The sequence below is a fragment of the Oncorhynchus gorbuscha genome, linkage group LG16, assembly GCF_021184085.1.
Source record: "Oncorhynchus gorbuscha isolate QuinsamMale2020 ecotype Even-year linkage group LG16, OgorEven_v1.0, whole genome shotgun sequence".
In the NCBI taxonomy this organism is placed as follows: Eukaryota; Metazoa; Chordata; class Actinopteri; order Salmoniformes; family Salmonidae; genus Oncorhynchus; species Oncorhynchus gorbuscha.
This window is the reverse complement of record NC_060188.1, coordinates 19,978,934-19,999,120: the sequence shown is the minus strand read 5'-3', so window position 1 is coordinate 19,999,120 and position 20,187 is coordinate 19,978,934. Positions and strand designations below refer to the sequence as shown.

Below are 20,187 nucleotides of genomic sequence, written 5' to 3'. Positions count from 1 at the left end.
GTAGCTGGAATGGAGTAGATGAAATGTAATGTGTGGATGGAGTGTTTCATTACATTCCAGCTATGGAACTGCCCTCCCTTCACCAGCCTCCACTGATATCCACTGTATGAATCGCGTTGGTTCCTATTTCAGTCATGCATTTGTTCACGTGGGTCAAACACCCTAATATATTGGTTGACAGTAGAGAGCCTCCCACAATGCAGGCGATGGTAGCAGAATGAAGTTGTTGAGGAGCAACTACAGAAACTTGCAGGGATACTGTATATAATGGTGAGATGGATGGCTTGCCTCCGCCCTAACAATCATGTAGGCAGGCGCAAGTCAGACAATTATCTCCATAATGCTTCGAAAGGCAGTGGCCATCACTGGGCGCGTTTGTCATTGCAGACGATTTTAAAAGCAAGGCGTGACTGACTAATTTACAAATCACCTTGCATCATAAATAACTTATTTGTAGATAAGTCCGTCGGTCACAATTTACCCATGATCTCACAGTTTTGATGCTATAGAACACGTTTCCAATCACACTTTTATGTAATAAATAAATTAAGACCGCTCTGATGGAAACAAGAGGTTTCGGTATGATTGTAAAAATGCTCATTTGTTAGTATGACATGGTGGATCTTGTTGTGAAAATGGTGATTGAAACGCCTTTATGCGCAAATATTGATATAAAAACAAAGTAAACTTGGAAACCCGATGATACGGTGTGTGGTCCTCCCACTACGAACCCAGAAACCATGCAGTTTATTAGGCTAAAATTAAATAATTTATGAACAACAAAGGGTGATGAAAGTGCACGGTGATCTTGATGCTTCTTTCCAATAAATATTGAGGTTCTGGTGAGATGGTGATAAATGCTTGACTGCTGTTTAAAATAAATAGTATCGCTCTTATCCAGAAACAGATCCCACCTTGTCTAGCGTATTTTTAGGTCGACATTTGGACAGTTTGACGTAACATTTTCAGTTTTCATCAGGCCTGTCATTACACTTTACTCACTTAAAGTTGTACGGAAACCTGGTTACTGGTGGGAAAATGCGCATATTTTCTTTTTGCGGATTTTAGAATATAAACATTCAAATCTGTCGCCAATTTGATATAATCCTAGCTACTGACTAATTGGGCCTTGTGGCCTCCAGCCTGTACCACAGGTGATCTCACTGCTGTGGCCGGGATTTTCCCTGGCTATTTGTCTTCCTGCTGGGGATTACCATCTGTTCGTAGTACTGTCGGCTGTTCGTGCACACACTTTTTTGTTTGTTGTTGAGGCAAATCGAAGTTCGGTAGCTGAAATCTATCTGCTTCCTCAGTTTGGTCAACAGTACTACTCCGAGTAGGACGCAATCACTTTTCACCCGGTTTAAACTACTCCGAGTAGGAGCCTGTTTGCCTCCTGAGCGTGAGCGACGTGCCCGCTCTGGCTGACAGCAAAATCGTCTCAAAACAAAAGTGACATGATTAAGCACATGGAGTGATGAGTAGGATTCTGTGATTTTACTCTTTATTAAAAAAAACGCTTAATCTGCCATCAAAATTCAAAGTAGTTTGAAAATTCAAAATGTATTTTATGTAAAGAGATGTTTCTGGAAGATGTACCATGCTGCCTTTGTTGACAATATGACCGAGCGGGCGCAGATTACGGTTTGATTTAAAAAGTGCCTCCTCCCTCCCTGTTTCTGCCCCAATGACGTGTCAGGCCATTGCCCGGTTCAACCTGGGCCAGGGTAATATAACTCCCTCAGTGGGAAATATGTACAGGAATCTTTATTGAAGTGTTTGTTGTCATTCCTCCAATGAGAATAGTTGTTTTCGTGCAAATGTTTCCATTTGAGAAATACTGCACCAAGCATCTTAGTTAGATGTAAAATTTCGCGTCTCTAAGACCTCTTCGGCAAAAACATCTAAACGAATTACAGATTTCTTGATTTAGTTTAGATTAACTAATTTGAGAAAGCTATTTTATCGCAAGAGGGACACTGTAATATTGACACTTAAATAAAACTTTAAAAAGGACTGCCTTTTGAAAAGCAACGAATCCCTTTGAAAACGGCCTATGTTGCATCGAGTTGAGTCAAACAGTTATTCTAATGTCAAAATTGACTACAACGTGTAAATAAAAGTATTTTGGTAATAATAATTAACATCTCTGCGTCACAACGGATAAATGAAGGTTGGGTTTTGATTTGGCCACTAACATGGCGTGAACAGCTGCAGTGATTGCTCTCTATCCTATAGTATAGAGCAGGGTTTCCCACTCTGTCCCCGAGACTCCAAGGGGTGAATGTTTTGTGTTTTTGCCCTAGCACTACACAGCTGAAGGGAGTATACGAGGCACAGACGTTGTCTTCGCCTAGCCGAGTTCTACTAAACTCAGCAAAAAAATAAACGTCCTCTCACTATCAACTGCATATATTGTCAGCAAACTTAACATATGTAAATATTTGTCTGAACATGAGATTCAACAACTGAGACATAAACTTAACAAGTTCCACAGACACAGAATAATCTGTGACTGAACAAAGGAGGTGGAGGTCAAAATCAAAAGTAACAGATGTATCTGGTGTGGCCACCAGCTGCATTAAGTACTGCAGTGCATCTTCCCATGGACTGCACCATATTTGCCAGTTCTTGCTGTGAGATGTTACCCCACTCTTCCACCAAGGCACCTGCAAGTTCCCAGACATTTCTGGGGGGAATGGCCCTAGCCCTCACCCTCCAATCCAACAGGTCCCAGATGTGCTCAATGGGATTGAGATCCGGGCTCTTTGCTGGTCATGGCAGAACACTGACATTCCTGTCTTGCAGGAAATCACGCACTGAACGTGCAGTATGACCGGTCAATCAATCAATCAATCAATCAATCAATCAATCAAATGTATTTATAAAGCCCTTCTTACATCAGCTGATGTCACAAAGTGCTGTACAGAAACCCAGCCTAAAACCCCAAACAGCAAGCAATGCAGGTGTAGAAGCACGGTGGCTAGGAAAAACTCCCTAGAAAGGCCAGAACCTAGGATGAAACCTAAAGAGGAACCAGACTATGAGGAGTGGTCAGTCTTCTTCTGGCTGTGCCGGGTGGATATTATAACAGAACATGGCCAAGATGTTCAAATGTTCATAGATTACCAGCAGGGTCAAATAATAATAATCACAGTGGTTGTAGAGGGTGCAACAGGTCAGCACCTCATGAGTAAATGTCAGTTGGCTTTTCATAGCAGATAATTCAGAGTATTTCTATCGCTCCTGCTGTCTCTAGAGAGTTGAAAATAGCATGTCCAGTGAACAGGTCAGGGTTCCATAGCCGCAGGCAAAACAGTTGAAACTGGAGCTGCAGCACGACCAGGTGGACTGGGGCCAACAAGGAGTCATCAAGCTAGGTGAGTGCGAGTGAGTGAGAGAGAGAATACTTAAATTCACATAGGACACTGGATAAGACAGGAGAAATACTCCAGATATAACAGACTGACCCTAGCCCCCCGACACAAACTATTTCAGCATAAATACTGGAGGCTGAGACAGGAGGGATCATTGTCTGCTGGCATTGTCATGCTAGAAGGTTATGTCAGGATGAGCCTGCGGGAAGGGTACCAAATGAGGGATTAGGATCTCTTCACTGTAAACGCACAGCATTGAGTTTTCCTGCAATGACAACAAGCCCAGTCCGATGATGCTGTGACATACCGCCCCAGACCATGACAGACCCTCCACCTCCAAATCGATCCCGCTTTGGTATGACGCTCATTCCTCCGACGATAAATGCGAATCCGACCATCACCTCTGGTGAGAAAAGACCGCAACTCTTCAGTGAAGAGCACTTTTTGCCAGTCCTGTCTGGTCCAGCGACAGTGGGTTTGTGCCCATGGGGGACGTTGTTGCAGGTGATGTCTAGTGAGGACCTGCCTCAAAACAGGCCTACAAGCCCTCAGTCCAGCCTCTCTCAGCCTATTGCGGACAGTCTGAGCACTGATGGAGGGATTGTGTATTCCTGGTGTAACTCGGGCAGTTGTTGTTGCCATCCTGTACCCGTCCTGCAGGTGTGATGTTTGGATGTACCGATCCTGTGCAAGTGTTGCTACACGTGGTCTGCCACTGCGAGGACGATCAGCTGTCTGTCCTGTCTCCCTGTAGCATTGTCTTAGGCGTCTCACAGTACGGACATTGCAATATATTTCCCTGTCTACATCTGCAGTCCTCATGCCTCCTTGCAGCATGCCTAAGGCACTTTTATGCAGAAAAGCATGGGCATCTTTCTTTTGGTGTTTTTCAGATTCAGTAGAAAGACTTCTTTAGTGTCCTAAGTTTACATAACTGTGACCTTAATTGCCTATCATCTGTAAGCTGTTAGTGTCTTAATGACAGTTCCATGTTCATTAATTGTTTATGGATCATTGACCAAGCATGGGAAAGTGTTTAAACCCTTTACAATGAAGATCTGTGAAGTTATTTGGATATTTACGAATTATCTTTGAAAGACAGGGTCCTGAAAAGGAGACGTTTCTTTTTTTGCTGAGTTTAGGAGCAAACCGAACTTAGTATGCGGGGCAACTTTAGTATTCCCCACTGGTCTCACAAGACTGAGGTAAAGTTGGTTTTATATTCACACATTCGGACATTCAACAGACATTCGCCAAAAGCCATTTAAAAATCAATAACTAATTCACCATTTGTCACAAAATAATAAAACTATGTATGATTTATTCTATAATTGTTGAGCATACTTTACAACCTTTGTTTTGAGGAAAAATTACTGTTTTAATTTTATAGAAATACATTCAACAGACATTCGCCAAAAGCTATTTAAAATGTTAAAATCAATAACTAATTCACCGTTTGTCACATAATCATCAAGCTAGATGTGATTTATTCTATAAATGTCGAGCATACTTTTACAACCTTTGTTTTGAGTAAAAATTCCAGGTTTGATTTGTTAGAGGGCATGTAGTCCGTCTAGAGGGCGTGTGGTCAAAGTTCTAACGAGTCTGGTATACCATATACGAAGGGGTCTGGCATAAAATTCTGTATCTTCAGTCATATTAAATTAGATTACAGGACAAAAGTACAGGATGAAGGGGTCAGGCCTGACTAACAAAGAAGACAGGTGGATGGATCAAGAGGACCAAGACAACCAAGAGGATCAACATGGACATTCCACAGTGGAAATAAGAAAAACTAAGAGTGATAAGATAACATACGTACAGTTGAAGTCGGAAGTTGACATACACTTAGGTTGGAGTCATTAAAACTCGTTTTTCAACCACTCCACAAATGTCTTGTTAACGAACTATAGTTTTGGCAAGTTGGTTAGGACATCTAGTTTGTGCATTACACAAGTAATTTTTCCAATAATTGTTTACAGACTGATTATTTCACTTATAATTCACTGTATCACAATTCCAGTGGGTCAGAAGTTTACAAACACTAAGTTGACTGTGCCTTTAAACAGCTTGGAAAATTCCAGAAAATTATGTCATGGATTTAGAAGCTTCTGATAGGCTAATTGACATCATTTCAGTCAATTGGAGGTGTAGCTGTGGATGTATTTCAAGGCCTACCTTCAAACTCAGTGCCTCATTGCTTGACATCATGGGAAAATCAAAAGAAATCAGCCAAGACCTCAGAAAAAAAATTGTAGACCTCCACAAGTCTGGTTCATCCTTGGGAGAAATTTCCAAATGCCTGAAGGTACCACATTCATCTGTACAAACAATAGTACGCAAGTATAAACACCATGGGACCACGTAGCCATCATACTGCTCAGGAAGGAGACGTATTCTGTCTCCTAGAGATGAAAGTACTTTGGTATGAAAAGTGCAAAACAATCTCAGAACAACAGCAAAGGACCTTGTGAAGATGCTGGAGGGAACAGGTACAAAAGTATCTATGTTCACAGTAAAACGAGTCCTATCCTATATCGACATAAGCTGAAAGGCCGCTTAACAAGGAAGAAGCCACTGCTCCAAAACCTCTCTAAAAAAGCCAGACTATGGTTTGCAATTGCACATGTAGACAAAGATTGTACTTTTGGAGAAATGTCCTCTGGTCTGATGACACAAAAATAGAACTGTTTGGCCATAATGACCATCGTTATGTTTGGAGGAAAAAGGGGGATGCGTGCAAGCTGAAGAATACCATCCCAACCGTGAAGCATGGGGTTGGCAGCATCATGTTGTGGGCGTGCTTTGCTGCAGGAGGGACTGGTGCACTTCACAAAATAGATGGCATCATGAGTACGGAAAATGATGTGGATATATTGAAGCAACATCTCAAGACATCAGTCAGGAAGTTAAAGCTTGGTCGCAAATGGGTCTTCCAAATGGACCATGACCCCAAGCATACTTCCAAAGTTGTGGCAAATGGTTTAAGGACAACAAAGTCAAGGTATTGGAGTGGCCATTACAAAGCCCTGACCTCAATCCCATAAAACATTTGTGGGCAGAACTGAAAAAGCGTGTGCGAGCAAGAAGGCCTACAAACCTGACTCAGTTACACCAGCTCTGTCAAGGGGAATGGGCCAAAATTCACCCAACTTATTGGGGGAAACATGTGGAAGGCTACCTGAAACGTTTGACCCAAGTTAAACAATTCAAAGGCAATGCTACCAAATACTAATTGAGTGTATGTAAACTTCTGACCCACTGGGAATGTGATGAAAGAAATAAAAGCTGAAACAAATCATTCTCTACTATTATTCTGACATTTCACATTACAATAAAGTGGTGATCCTAACTGACCTAAGACACAATTTTTACTAGGATTAAATGTCAGGAATTGTGAAAAACTGAGTTTAAATGTATTTGACTAATGTGTATGTAAACTTCCAATTTCAACTGCATATACAGTATGTATATATATTAACGTGTGTATTGAAAAATACTAGAGGGTGGATAACAAAAAAAGCACTAATAAGAAGTAGAAGGTACATGTATGGTTTTTGGGCTGAATGTATACTTAATGATTTGCTTCTGAACTGTATGTGAACCCCTCTGCAATCTACTTGCACTAACCATTAGAAACTAGGACTTCAACCAAGCTGTCCCTCTGCTATTTGCTCTCTTAAACTGCTAGCACAAAACCTATGTGAAAATGTGTTTTTTCACAAAAGTTCATGAAAAAAAAAAATAAACTGGCCCAAATCAGCTCTACATACAGAAGCATGGGGGTGGCAGCACGTATTTGATACACTGCCGATTTTGCAGATTTAGCTTTGTTTTCCAAAAAAACAAAGCATGTAGAGGTCTGTAATTTTTATCATAGGTACACTTCAAATTTTGAGACGGAATCTAAAACAAAAACCCAGAAAATCACATTGTATGATTATGATTTTAAAAAATGTACCCCTTTTTCTCCCCAATTTCGTGGTATCCAATTGTTTTAGTAGCTACTATCTTGTCTCATTGCTACAACTCCCGTACGGGCTCGGAAGAGACGAAGGTTGAAAGTCATGCGTCCTCCAATACACTACCCAACCAAGCCGTACTGCTTCTTAACACAGCGCGCATCCAACCCGGAAGCCAGCCGCACCAATGTGTCGGAGGAAACACCGTGCATCTGGCAACCTTGGTTAGCGTGCACTGCGCCCGGTCGGCCACAGGAGTCGCTGGTGCGCGATAAGACAAGGACATCCCTACCGACCAAGGTTTGCACACACTGCAGCAGGGATTTTGGCCCACTCCTCCATACAGACCTTCTCCAGTTCCTTCAGGTTTCAGGGCTGTCACTGGGCAATACGGACTTTCAGCTCCCTCCAAAGATTTTCTATTGGGTTCAGGTCTGGAGACTGGCTAGGCCACTCCAGGACCTTGAGATGCTTCTTACGGAGCCACTCCTTAGTTTCCCTGGCTGTGTGTTTCAGGTCGTTGTCATGCTGGAAGACCCAGCCACGACCCATCTTCAATGCTCTTACTGAGGGAAGGAGGTTGTTGGCCAAGATCTCGCGATACATGGCCCCATCCATCCTCCCCTCAATACAGTGTAGACGTCCTGTCCCCTTTGCAGAAAAGCATCCCCAAAGAATGATGTTTCCACCTCCATGCTTCACGGTTGGGATGGTGTTCTTGGGGTTGTACTCATCCTTCTTCATCCTTCAAACACGGCGAGTGGAGATTAAACCAAAAAGCTCTATTTTTGTCTCATCAGACCACATGACCTTCTCCCATTCCTCCTCTGGATCATCCAGATGGTAATTGGCAAACTTCAGACGGGCCTGGACATGCGCTGGCTTGAGCAGGGGGACCTTATGTGCGCTGCAGGATTTTAATCCATGGCGGAGTAGTGTGTTACTAATCGTTTTCTTTGAGACTGTGGTCCCAGCTCTCTTCAGGTCATTGACCAGGTCCTGCCGTGTAGTTCTGGGCTGATTCCTCACCTTCCTCATGATCATTGATGCCCCACGAGGTGAGATCTTGCATGGAGCCCCAGACCGAGGGTGATTGACCGTCGTCTTTAACTTCTTCCATTTTCTAATAATTGCGCCAACAGTTATTGCCTTCTCACCAAGCTGCTTGCCTATTGTCCTGTAGCCCATCCCAGCCTTGTGTAGGTCTACAATTTAACCCTGATGTCCTTACACAGCTCCCTGGTCTTGGCCATTGTGGAGACGTTGGAGTCTGATTGATTGAGTGTGTGGACAGGTGAAAATCTAACAGGTCTGTGAGAGTCAGAATTCTTACTGGTTGGTAGGTAATCAAATACTTGTGTCATGCAATAAAATGCAAATTAATTACTTAAAATCAGTGATTTTCTGGATTTTTGTTTTAGATTCCATCTCTCACAGTTGAAGTGTACCTATGATTTTTTTAAAATACAGACCTCTACATGCTTTGTAAGTAGGAAAATCTGCAAAATCGGCTGTGTATCAAATACTTGTTCTCCCCACTGTAATTCAGCAGGGAGGTGTGAAATTGCCACACATTTGACCCATTATACCAGTGCAGAAGCTACATCACCTAGATAGGTATTACCAAATCCCTTTCCATTCACATTCCTTGCAGAAATAACTATTTGCAAACCTTTTAAAACACCCAGAAATACAGTGGTCTTAGAAGGGTATTTATACTTTAAAATACATATTTTATGTCAATGGATGTGGATGAAAGAACTCTGCCAGTGTTTTAATGTCCTAGTTTCATATTTATTTCTTTACCTCCAACTCTATATATCCAAGTGAGCCTATGAAACCTTTGGGGGTCAGATTTACCATTATACCCATTGATCTAACGTATAACAGACAGACACTGCTCAAAAGGAGTCGTTTGTGATATCTACACTCAGTTGCCACTTTATTAGGTTCACCACCCTATTCACAAAAATAAATTGCTCCTACACACACCAAGTCCAGTGGTCTTGGCTTGCTAGACAAGTAAAGCATGCAGAGAAGTATTCAGGTATTCTGTTACGGTTTGAACTTTAGAATGTGCAAAATGACAGCACAGTCTGTGATGGTCTTTTGTAACTCAGAAAAGTTCCAAAACTTGTACTGACTGTAATAAACTCCAACTGGACTTAATAACTTGAACAGTCCATCTCCTTTCCCAGGTTCATCAACAGTTTTGAATTCATACTGTTCCAGATGCAAAGGGGGTTGTATCTAATAAAGTGACCACGGAATCTATAGACTTTCCAGAATGTGTTCTGGGAATTACCAGGGTATTAAACATTTGGCTGTAAGTGTTGAACAGCTGAATATATTACCTCAGGGAAAAAAGCCTGAAAAAGGAAATACTGATACTGGAAAAAACATTTTGGGAGGTTTAATATACTTTGTTGTAGGTTTGTTAAACCTACTGTAGTTATTGTGATTCATGTTACATATATTTTTAAATCCCACATGTGGAACCTTGCTGTTTTTATGTCTTAGCCAGGGGAGGTGTTATTTAAATTCTGCATTAGGCTAACAGGAAATACAGAAAAAAGGGAGGGAAAAGCTCAGACTTACAGTAGCTTACAAGGTTGACTAGGTGTTTGAGGTAAACGTTTGGCTCCAATGGGTCATGTAAAGCAGAAAAACAATCTTTCGGGAACCCTTTGCTACAGGGTGTGGGAAGGAGGCAAAGCAGGCAGTGAGAGAACAATGTAGTATGTAACTGAGGGACATTTTTGTCTTTGAAGCACTACATCAGTAGAGAAGCAAACAGGAGATGGACTATAACAACATGAATGGAATAAACTATAATAATCTGTCTGAATGCTCACTGCTTGTATGGGTTCCAGAAAGCGTCTTTAAATGTGTCAACAATGCATAAAAATGTGGTCCTCTTTCTCTTTTATTTTTACAGTCTTCAATGCGAAGGAAGACTGCAAAGCACACATTGAGCATCATCCAGATAAAAATGATGATCTGACCAACTGGGTTTGTCATGGTGTAATATAATGGTAGGCTATGAAAACTCATGTAGTTTCAGCCTTCAAGACATTTAGAAGTATGAAACTTTGTCTTGAAACTTTTTATCAGGGTGATCCTTGTGTTATTACTAGAGTTGCACATTTTGGGGAATATTCAGAGGTGGAAACTTTCCGTGGAAATTAACAGGAAAATATGGGAATTAATGGAAATATGTGAAAATGAATATTAATACCATTTAAATGTAGATGTCTTTTGCATTGGATATATCTATCATATGGAGACAGAAACAAACATTTTACCTTATCATAAATAGACACAACAGCAAATGATTAAATCCTTCTAATAGAAATAAAAATCAATTTAGTTACATTTACATTACATTTAAGTCGTTTAGCAGACGCTCTTATCCAGAGCGACTTACAAATTGGTGCATTCACCTTATGACATCCAGTAGAACAGTCACTTTACAATAGTGCATCTAAATCTTAAAGGGTTACGAATTGAAGTTGAATTAAATTAGTTGACTCTTCACATGGGATGATTTCACTGAACAACAAAAGAAAGGGAATATTGAATGATCCCCAATGATCCATCGCATCTCCCAAAAACGTTTAACATAAATCTGTAAAATGATAGTCTAGAAACTAAAGCTTTTGTTGTCTTCCTCTCAGGCTTCCATGTCTTCTCCCTGGACATCCTCAATGTCCACCTCTTGAACATCAGACTCTGAGGCCTCATCTTCACTGTCACTTTCCAACAATGTTGAGGATTGCTCGTTGTCAGGCTAAAAAAAGTCTCAAATTTGCCCAGTTGGCCACCAATTTTTCAACCCTTGTATTGGTCAGCCTGTTGCTTGCTTTGGTGTGTGCTCCCAAACAAGGACCAGTTGCACTCTGAGGCGGCTGATGACGGTTGAATTTGGAGGATGGAGGCAGCAGGGGAAAGAGCCTCAGATCCACAAAGTCCCTTCCACCAAATGGCTGATGAGATATGTTGGCACGACTGCTATATTACATCTCCATCCCAAAGCCCTTGCTTGGAAGTGTACTTCACCAGACTGCCAAGAACCCTGCCCTCATCCAGGCCAAGGTGGCAAGACACGGTAGTGATGACACCATAGGCCTTGTTGATCTCTGCACCAGCCAGCATACTTGGGGTCCAACATGTACACTGTGGCGTGTATGGGCTTCTGGCAGAAGTCTTCACACTTTTTGATGTACAGTATTTAAGAACTGCAGTTCCCTCTGCTTGGAGCAACAGTGAAGTGGGCAGGGCAGTACGGATTTATTTTCTTACATCTGCAAGCAGAGTCTGAACATCAGACAGGGTGGCATTGTCTCCCTCAATCCATGCAATGGCTACTGCTAGGTTTAGGTTTCAGGCTCCTTACCACTCTTTCCCAAAATACATCATCCAGAAGGATCCTCTTGATGGGGCTGTCCATATTGGCAGACTGTGACATGGCCATTTCTTGGAGACTCCTTCCCCTCCAGGATACTGTCAAACATGATGGCGACACCACCTCTATGGGTGTTGCTGGGCAGCTTCAATGTGCTCTTAGTCTTCTCACTTTGCTTGATGAGGTAGATTGCTGCTATAACTTGATGACCCTTCACATACCTAACCATTTCATTGGCTCCTTTGTAGAGTGTTTGCATTGTTTTCAGTGCCATGATGTCCTTGAGGAGCAGATTCAATGAATGAGCAGCACAGCCAATGGGTGTGATGTGAGGGTAAGACTCCACTTTAGACCAAGCAGCCTTCATGTTCTCAACATTGTCTGTCACCAGTGCAAATACATTCTGTGGTCCCAGATCATTGATGACTGTCTTCAGCTCAACTGCAATGTAGAGACCGGTGTGTTTGTTGTCCCTGGTGTCTATGCTCTTGTAGAATACTGTTTGAAGGGTGGAGAGTGTAGTTAATTATTCCTTGCCCACGAACATTCACCCCCCCCCCATCAGAGATGATTGCAATACAGTCTGCTTTATCTATGATTTGCTTGACCTTCACTTGAACTCTGAACTTTGCATCCAGCAAATGAGTAGATAAAGCGGGTCTGATTGGAGGGGTGTATGCTGGGCAAAGAACATTCAGAAATATCTTCCAATACACATTGCCTGTGAGCATCAGAGGTCAACCAGTTGGATACGCAGCTCGAGCAAGTCATCCATCAGCATTTCTGACTACGTTCCCCCATCGAGTGAAAAAAGTGTCTGATTACAGCTGTAAGGTATCTGATTCATCATTTTCACCTCGAATAAAAGTAGAGGGACTTTTGTCAGAGGTTGCTTGTTGTGATCACTGAGGGAACTTTATGCACTTGGCCAGATGATTCTGCATCTTGGTTGCATTCTTCACATACGATTTGGCTCAGTATTTGCAAATGTACACAGCTTTTCCTTCTACATTAGCTGCAGTGAAATGTCTCCACACATCAGAGAGCCTGTGGCATTTTCCTGTAAAGATCAGAAGAAAAGGAGTAAACAAAAACAAATACAATTCCATGTACAGATAGAGTTAAGCAGTTAGATTAAACAACTCCTTTATAAGATAAATGGTTTAAAATTAAACATGTATGGAAACAGGTGAATTGACACTTCTCAGTTAGCAGGCTCAAGCAAGCTAAACCCCACATGGTAGCAAAAACTAACTAGCAGTAATTGTTAATAAGTTAGAAATGATTTAAACACACTTTACTGTAGGCTACTATTTACTAGTTAACAAAAAAATCACGTATGTCATAAAATATATTCACCCCACCCAGTATTGTAATCAAAACTTACCAGAAAGCATGTAGTCATTGGCTCAGACAGTGTAGTAGTGTGGGCTCAATAGCATGTCATTAGTGTGCAAGATCTTGAAAAATCAGCTGTACATGTGATGGAATAATACACTGTGCATGTAGAGGTTTACAATTCCATTAAATTGGGGATGGTTTAACCAAAATATGCCACATGACCTAGAATTGCCTTGTGTATCCCACCAAAGAATATTCACTGTTATAAGCTAACTTTTTTTGATGAATTTAAGGGAAATTCCTGGGCTTAACTTCCCATGGAAAATTTCCGTCCTTTGCAACCCTAGTTATTGCTCTAATGTTAGTCTTCTACTATGAGAGATACTATGACAGCAATTACCTGTAATAGGTACACACGTATCTGGCACAAGTGACGATTAAACTGATTTGGATTTCAAAGACTGCTATTATTGTAATGTTTAATATTACAACATTGATGTGATACATTTGCAAAAAATATGTGTTGATAAAAAAGGTATGTCTTTATTACTATGATTTATATTGCCAGAATACTCAACGGTGATTAACACTGCAGTTGTGTGCGTTTCTGTCAGGGTTGTGGTCAAATGCATGTCATTTAAAGTCAATTTGGCAATTGAACAAAAATCCAATTCAATTTGAAAATGTTCCTCATTGTAAAAGCATGTAACAGAATTGGGGTATTCCAGAATTGTAATTTACATGTAAATAAACATAACCCTGTTTTATGTTTTTAATACTTCCGATAGAATGCTCTGTGTGTCAGAGATTGTCATCCCCAGACAAGCTGAATGGTACAAAGGACTTCAACAAAGCGAAAATAGAAAATGATTGGAAGGAGCTTCTTCGCTGTTAAATTAGAGACGTGTAAATAAATTACTGTTGTGCCTTGTAACTACTTTAACATGTGGAACTGTTGCACTAATATATGCAAACATTGATTTGGCATACAATTTAAGGTAGACCGTTTACATAAAGTTGTACTAATTTCATATAGAACAAATTGCACTTGAAATTATTTTTTTTAAAGTTATTGGAAATAAATGCATATTTTCACTTTTTTCTGGGACAATCACTGAATTAGATTTCTTCATCTGTAAATGCAATATATTTTATGTATTTCTATCAAATCAAAACTGGAATTTCTACTCAAAACAAAGTTTAAGTATGCTAGACACTTATAGAATAAATCATACCTAGTTTGATGATTCTGTCATAATCAGTGAAAACGTTGATTTCCACTTTAAATGGCATTTTATAGATTTTGTATTTCTATTAAATCAAAACTGGAATTTTTCCTCAAAACAGAGGTTGTAAAAGTATGCTAGACATTTATAGACTAAATCATATCCAGCTTGATGATTCTGTGACAAACGGTGAATTAGTTATTGATATTTACATTCTTAAATTGCTTTTGGCGAATGTCTGTTGAAGGTCAGAATAAAAAAATGTAAAAACTCTACCTCGGTCTCACAAGGTCATCTTCTGCCGGTGACTATTAGTGACCAATAGTGGGTCAGCTCCTCACAGTCCATGCTCGCTCCACAGATTATCCTCTTCAAAATTGTCTCCCGCAATAAATGGCTCCATTTTGGGGACGAGAGGTTCTGGAAGGGTCTACCCTCCATCCAGTCCGATAAACCACATCGACCACTACTGTAGTCTCAGCAGTATAACCAATGTAGCATTATGACTGTCATTCATACTAGAGAATCATAGCAAATAGAAAATGGGACTGCAAATTAGTGCTGGATGTGGTAATTTGTGTTAAAGTGGCAATATGTAACTTTTTGGGAGGCCTGACCAAATTCAAAGAAATGTGAGTTATAGATGTTTTATTCTACTTGAAAGCAAGTCTAAGAAGCCGTAGATATTTTCCATGGGCGCAATTTCTATGCTTCCCGTTCTTAAGTTTTGTTTCTTACTTTCGATTTTGTAGACTAGTTTCACACAGCTGAAACAATTTTTGCTTATGGAAAATATTTCACAGCTATTTAGAAGGTACAATATTTATCTACACTAACTTGTTTTTTCACTAACTGAAATTAGGCGAACTATTAAGAGTTTTAGCAACCAGGAAATGGAGGCGCAATTTCTGCATAGTGCAACTAAGTTATGAACCACTTCATCTTACAAAACCGTTTTGTCAATTTGGTCTTTCAACCAATGATCTGTAACTTCCAACATGAAAAAAATACAATTTCTAAATAATATTAGAAAAATAACTTAATTTCAGCTATTTAACTAGGCAAGTCAGTTAAGAATAAATTCTTATTTAAAATGATGGCCTACATGGTATTTCTAAAATTGTATTTCCATGTCTAGTCATCAATTCCAAATCAAGGCAGCTACACAGAACATTGTTTATTTATAATTTACTACATTGCAAATTTAACTTAAAAAACATTGTTTTCCAGCAAGCATAAAACAATGAGATGTGGGGTGGATGTCCTCAGTATTTGCAATATACTTAAAGTGGAGTCTATCATACGAAGAAAGAAAGCAACAGAAACCATGAAACTTGCAGAAGCCCAAGTAATGGTCCAGAGTCTTCCACCTAGTGTCCATATCTGTAAGAGAGGGAAAGGGAGTGTTAGTTATTAACTGTTTGACATACACAACTCATCTACAATGAGGCGGTGGAATAATGCATTAGCACCAGTAAAATGGACGCATGGCTGTTGTTTTTTTCAGCCATCTACTTCCGCAAAAGGCTAGCATACTGCAGCTCTGATTGACTGCAGTTTAGCTAGGACCATGTAGTAGTGTTTTGAATAAGTGTTATGAATAAAATTATGACACTCACTTCTGAAACTCCCACTCCCTGTTGTCTAGGGGGCACACCTGCCTGGTCTTCAACCAACGGGAGATACAGTGGAAATGGAATGCATGCTGGGAGAGAAGATATTATTGACATAACAGCAAACCAAGACAATAGCCATGTTTGAATACACATACTTAGAGCATCTACCCTATTAGCTCATTTTAGTACACTGTAAACAAATGGTATTCTTTCAGTTGATCATACTAGACCTTCGCCTGTCTACCTGGAAGTTAATGCTGTTGCCATGCAACCTCTCGCTAGCATAACAATTGACTAGCTTGACATTTTACAATTTTGTGTGTTTGTAAATTCAATCTGGAGTGCCAGAGTGCACTCTGTGTGTTCGGAAATCCAGAGCCTTGGCAGATTGTCCGTTCATAAATTCAGAGCATTTTGCCCTAGGAGTGCGTCACTGGACACTCTTGCTGAGGAATAGGGTTGATCCGAGCATTCTGACCTCACAACGGCAGTCAAGCACCCAAGCTGACTGGCAAAGAGCTGGTTAGGCTGTTTATGTTATACAGAGCGTTGGCGACTAAACGTGCTGCTGGCAACAATTTATTTACGCTTTTTCCCCCTGAAGTTAACTGACCACGGCCATATATTCACCGGCTGTTGAGCATTCGTAAATTCATCAGTTATTCTGGCCTCTGGCACACTCAAAGTGCTCTAATCGGAGTAGATAGCCATAATTAACCGTGTCCATTGAGAAAGCACACAACTATAATACTTAGCTAAGAATTACGTGAATAATTAGTAAATAAACATTGTGTAGTTCGTTAGATTATAGTTAATATACTGCCTGGTAAGATCGATGTATTAGTAGCCAACTAACATTAGGTAACTAGCTAACATACTAGTACATACTGCTGTAATGCTATTCCTAAGGAGAGTTAAGCTAACAAATTTTCAGCCAACATAACATGTAACTTATTTGAAAAGTCATGACTTTATTACATTGCTCAACATTTGTCATAATTAGTTAAAGCAAGGAATTTGTATATACACTCTCGGACATCGGCTAAAAAGTTTCCCAACATTTTCTTCAAATCTGAAAACGCTGTGAAGCCACGCCCATTTTCTGAAGAATTGCCTTATGGGCCAAAAAAGCACAGAAAGAGTGTTTACTGCTTGTATACTTTGTATTTGTATTTGGCAAATTTAGTACAACATCCAGGAACTATATCCATTCTATGACCAATAAGCATACTACATATTCAATTTACATCACAAATAGTATGGTTAGTGGGTTAGTATGAGTATTCGAACACAGCTCAAAAATTACATTCAAATTCTATACTTTTAGGGTAGTTCAATATAATGCAGATTAGTTTAGATCATGCTGCTGTTATTTCAATACTCTCACACTGAACTTTACAATCTAACTGATCAGGATGCATGCAAAATATACAAATGCAAATAAGTCTGACTCACATTGCAGACTCCCCAGGCTACGGTGCACTCCTCTGATGTGGCAGAGGCCTGGTTAGCCTGGCACTCTATGCCTATGGAGGACAAGAGAAATGTGTAACACACCTTTATTAGCCCAGTAGTCAAATAATGTTCATGCATACTCACAGAGATCCATTATGTGATTCCTACAGATGGCACAGTTGTCCACCACAATGTCCCAGGCCCAAAGTGCCACTGCATTCCACTATAAAGAAGAGTCACATGAAATTAAGATCATATCACTGGCAGTTAGTGTTTGCTTGATATTGCTGCTACTTCAAATAGGTATTAAAAAATTAGCATATTGTTATTTACAATTTATTCATGTTAATCTGGTGTCAGGAGACATTTAGTCATTCAAATCACTATTGCAATTGGCATTTCATCAGACAAGTTAGGCTTATTTCACTATCCACATTGATCACAAACAAGGCCAGGGTGAAAATGTTAGTGTTTGATACATAATTTCTCACTCATTCAGCGTCAATAAATAGACAACCTCACGTGCAACTGGGCCTGTCATATTAGCAAGATAACTAGGAAGCTGACGTTAGCCAGTTGAGCAAATTAGCTAGTCATTGATTTCGTGTGTCAATGCATCTCAAACCGAACCAAGTAGTGGTTGGCTAGCTTCTATCACCACAAACAGTGAGATTAGTTAACTAATTAGGTAGCGATCAGCCCTAAAAGTGAAACGCAAACTCACTCCCCAAAAGTAGATACAGCCAAACAGGGACTCCGTCTAGTTTCAGCTCGCGAGCTAGCAAGTTATGCTAACTAATCGCGCGTAGAATGTACCCAAACCCGTATTAAGCCTATAATAATATCGAACCTTACGGTATGTCTAAAATGTAGCTATGATTTATTTTTAAAATAAATACCTTCTTCACTTCAAAACGTTTCTTGCTTGCTCCACTATTCGTGGCGCTTGGTGTATCAACATCCATCGCTGCCGCCATGTTGACTATCGAACTTTCGTGTGAACAGAGATATTAGAAAAAGGAGGAGATATACACTCCCTTAGCATATGAATAGCAAGACGTAACGCCCCATACCGCATGTCGACCAATCGTGCTGACGTTGTCATGCTGCGTCACACATTTGCTAAATGAATCGTCACGCAATTCTTTCTCAAAGTCGGGATACAATGTCATGTTCAAAACTACCTCGGAACTCAGAAAAAACAAGCTCAACTTGAAAAATCGATTTGAACGGACATCCAACTCGGAATTCCAACTTGGGAACCTTTCTAGAGCTACGACTTTCCGACCCGAAGATCCCTGGCTTCGTATTTTTCCAAGTTCCAGTTGTTTTGAACACGACATAGGAACATGGAAAAATACGAGGCAAATCATGACGTCAGTGATCTTCAGGTCGGAAAGTTGGAGCTCCAGAAAGAGTTGGATTACCGTTGAAATCGATGTTTCCCAGTAGGAGTTCATTTTAACCGAGTTCCCAATTGTTTAAATGCTCTGAATTCTGAGATGACCGAGTTCCAATTGTTTTGAACGCTGCAAGAGGCCCGAGTTCCCAAGTTGGAATCCCTCGTTCAAAACAACTGTGAACCGGAAACATCCGACTTCAGTGCGTTCAAGACAACTGGGAAATCGGAAAAAACTAACTCCGACTATGGAAAATCGTTCTGATCGGTCATCCAACTCGCGATTCCAAGTCCCTTTGCAAGATGGCGCAGACAGAGATGGTCGCCTCGCTTCAGATCCTTAGAAAACTATGCAGTTATTTGTTGTTTTTATGTACTATTTCTTGCATTGTTAGCCCAGAAAATCTCAGGTGTTATTAAATACAGTTGGGAAGAACTATATAAAAGCGATGTCAACTTACCATCATTACGACCAGGAATACGTCTTTCCGGAAGCGGATTCTTGGTTCGGACCTCCACCCTGGCCATGCGATCTTATCCCAGAGGCCGACCCAAAACAACATAGTCGCCACAGGAGAGGCAGATGGAGTGGCCTACTGGTCAGACTCAGAAGGTCTACTGGTCAGACTCGCCAATGTCCAATCTCTAGGTAACAAGGTGGATGAAATTAGGGCATGAGTTGCCTTCCAGAGAGACATCAGAGATCGTAACATTCTCTGTTTCACGGAAACAAGTGTGTGTGTAGGTAAGTAAAGAAATAAAGCAATAGTAAAAAGACATTACTTTTTGAAAATAAGAGTAGCAAGGCTATATACAGACACCGGTTAGTCGGGCTTATTGAGGTAGTATGTACATGTGGGTATGGTTAAAGTGACTATGCATATGATGAACAGAGAGTAGCAGTAGCGTAAAAAGAGGGGTTGGCGAGTGGTGGGACACAATTCAGATAGCCCGGTTAGCCAATGTGCAGGAGCACTGGTTGGTCGGGCCAATTGAGGTAGTATGTACATGAATGTATAGTTGAAGTGACTATGCATAATAGATAAACAGAGAGTAGCAGCATCGTAAAAGAGGGGTTGGGGGGGCACACTATGCAAATAGTCCGGGTAACAATTTTGTTACCTGTTCAGGAGTCTTATGGCTTGGGCGTAAAAACTCTTGAGAAGCCTTTTTTGTCCTAGATGTGGCACTCCGGTACCGCTTACCATGCTGTAGTAGAGAGAACAGTCTATGACTGGGGTCTTTGACAATTGTCAGGGCCTTCCTCTGACACTGCCTGGTGTAGAGGTCCTGGATGGCAGGCAGCTTTGCCCCAGTGATGTACTGGGCCGTACGCACTACCCTCTGAAGTGCCTTGCGGTCGGAGGCCGAGCAATTGCCGTACCAGGCAGTGATGCAACCGGTCA

At 40.7% G+C, this 20,187-nt stretch overlaps 1 protein-coding gene across 1 annotated transcript; it reads right to left on the bottom strand.

Moving 5' to 3' along the window:
* Positions 1-15,473: 15,473 nt before the first annotated feature.
* Positions 15,474-18,438, bottom strand: LOC124000287 (RING-box protein 1). The gene is made up of 5 exons (XM_046306551.1): positions 18,282-18,438; positions 17,527-17,605; positions 17,383-17,453; positions 15,931-16,016; positions 15,474-15,694 (listed from the first exon to the last, which is right to left on the bottom strand). The coding sequence occupies exons 1-5, from the start codon at positions 18,357-18,359 to the stop codon at positions 15,682-15,684; spliced, it is 327 nt and encodes a 108-aa protein (XP_046162507.1). The 5' UTR covers positions 18,360-18,438; the 3' UTR covers positions 15,474-15,681.
* Positions 18,439-20,187: the final 1,749 nt, after the last annotated feature.

Excerpts from the sequence above, each read along its gene's own strand:
- LOC124000287 (XM_046306551.1), bottom strand. The coding sequence starts at position 18,359 with ATGGCGGCAGCGATGGATGTTGATACACCAAGCGCCACGAATAGTGGA. Across the intron at positions 17,606-18,281 it reads AACGTTTTGAAGTGAAGAAG|TGGAATGCAGTGGCACTTTG; the intron begins GTATTTATTTTA and ends TCTTCTTTATAG. Across the intron at positions 16,017-17,382 it reads TAGCCTGGGGAGTCTGCAAT|CATGCATTCCATTTCCACTG; the intron begins GTGAGTCAGACT and ends CTTCTCTCCCAG.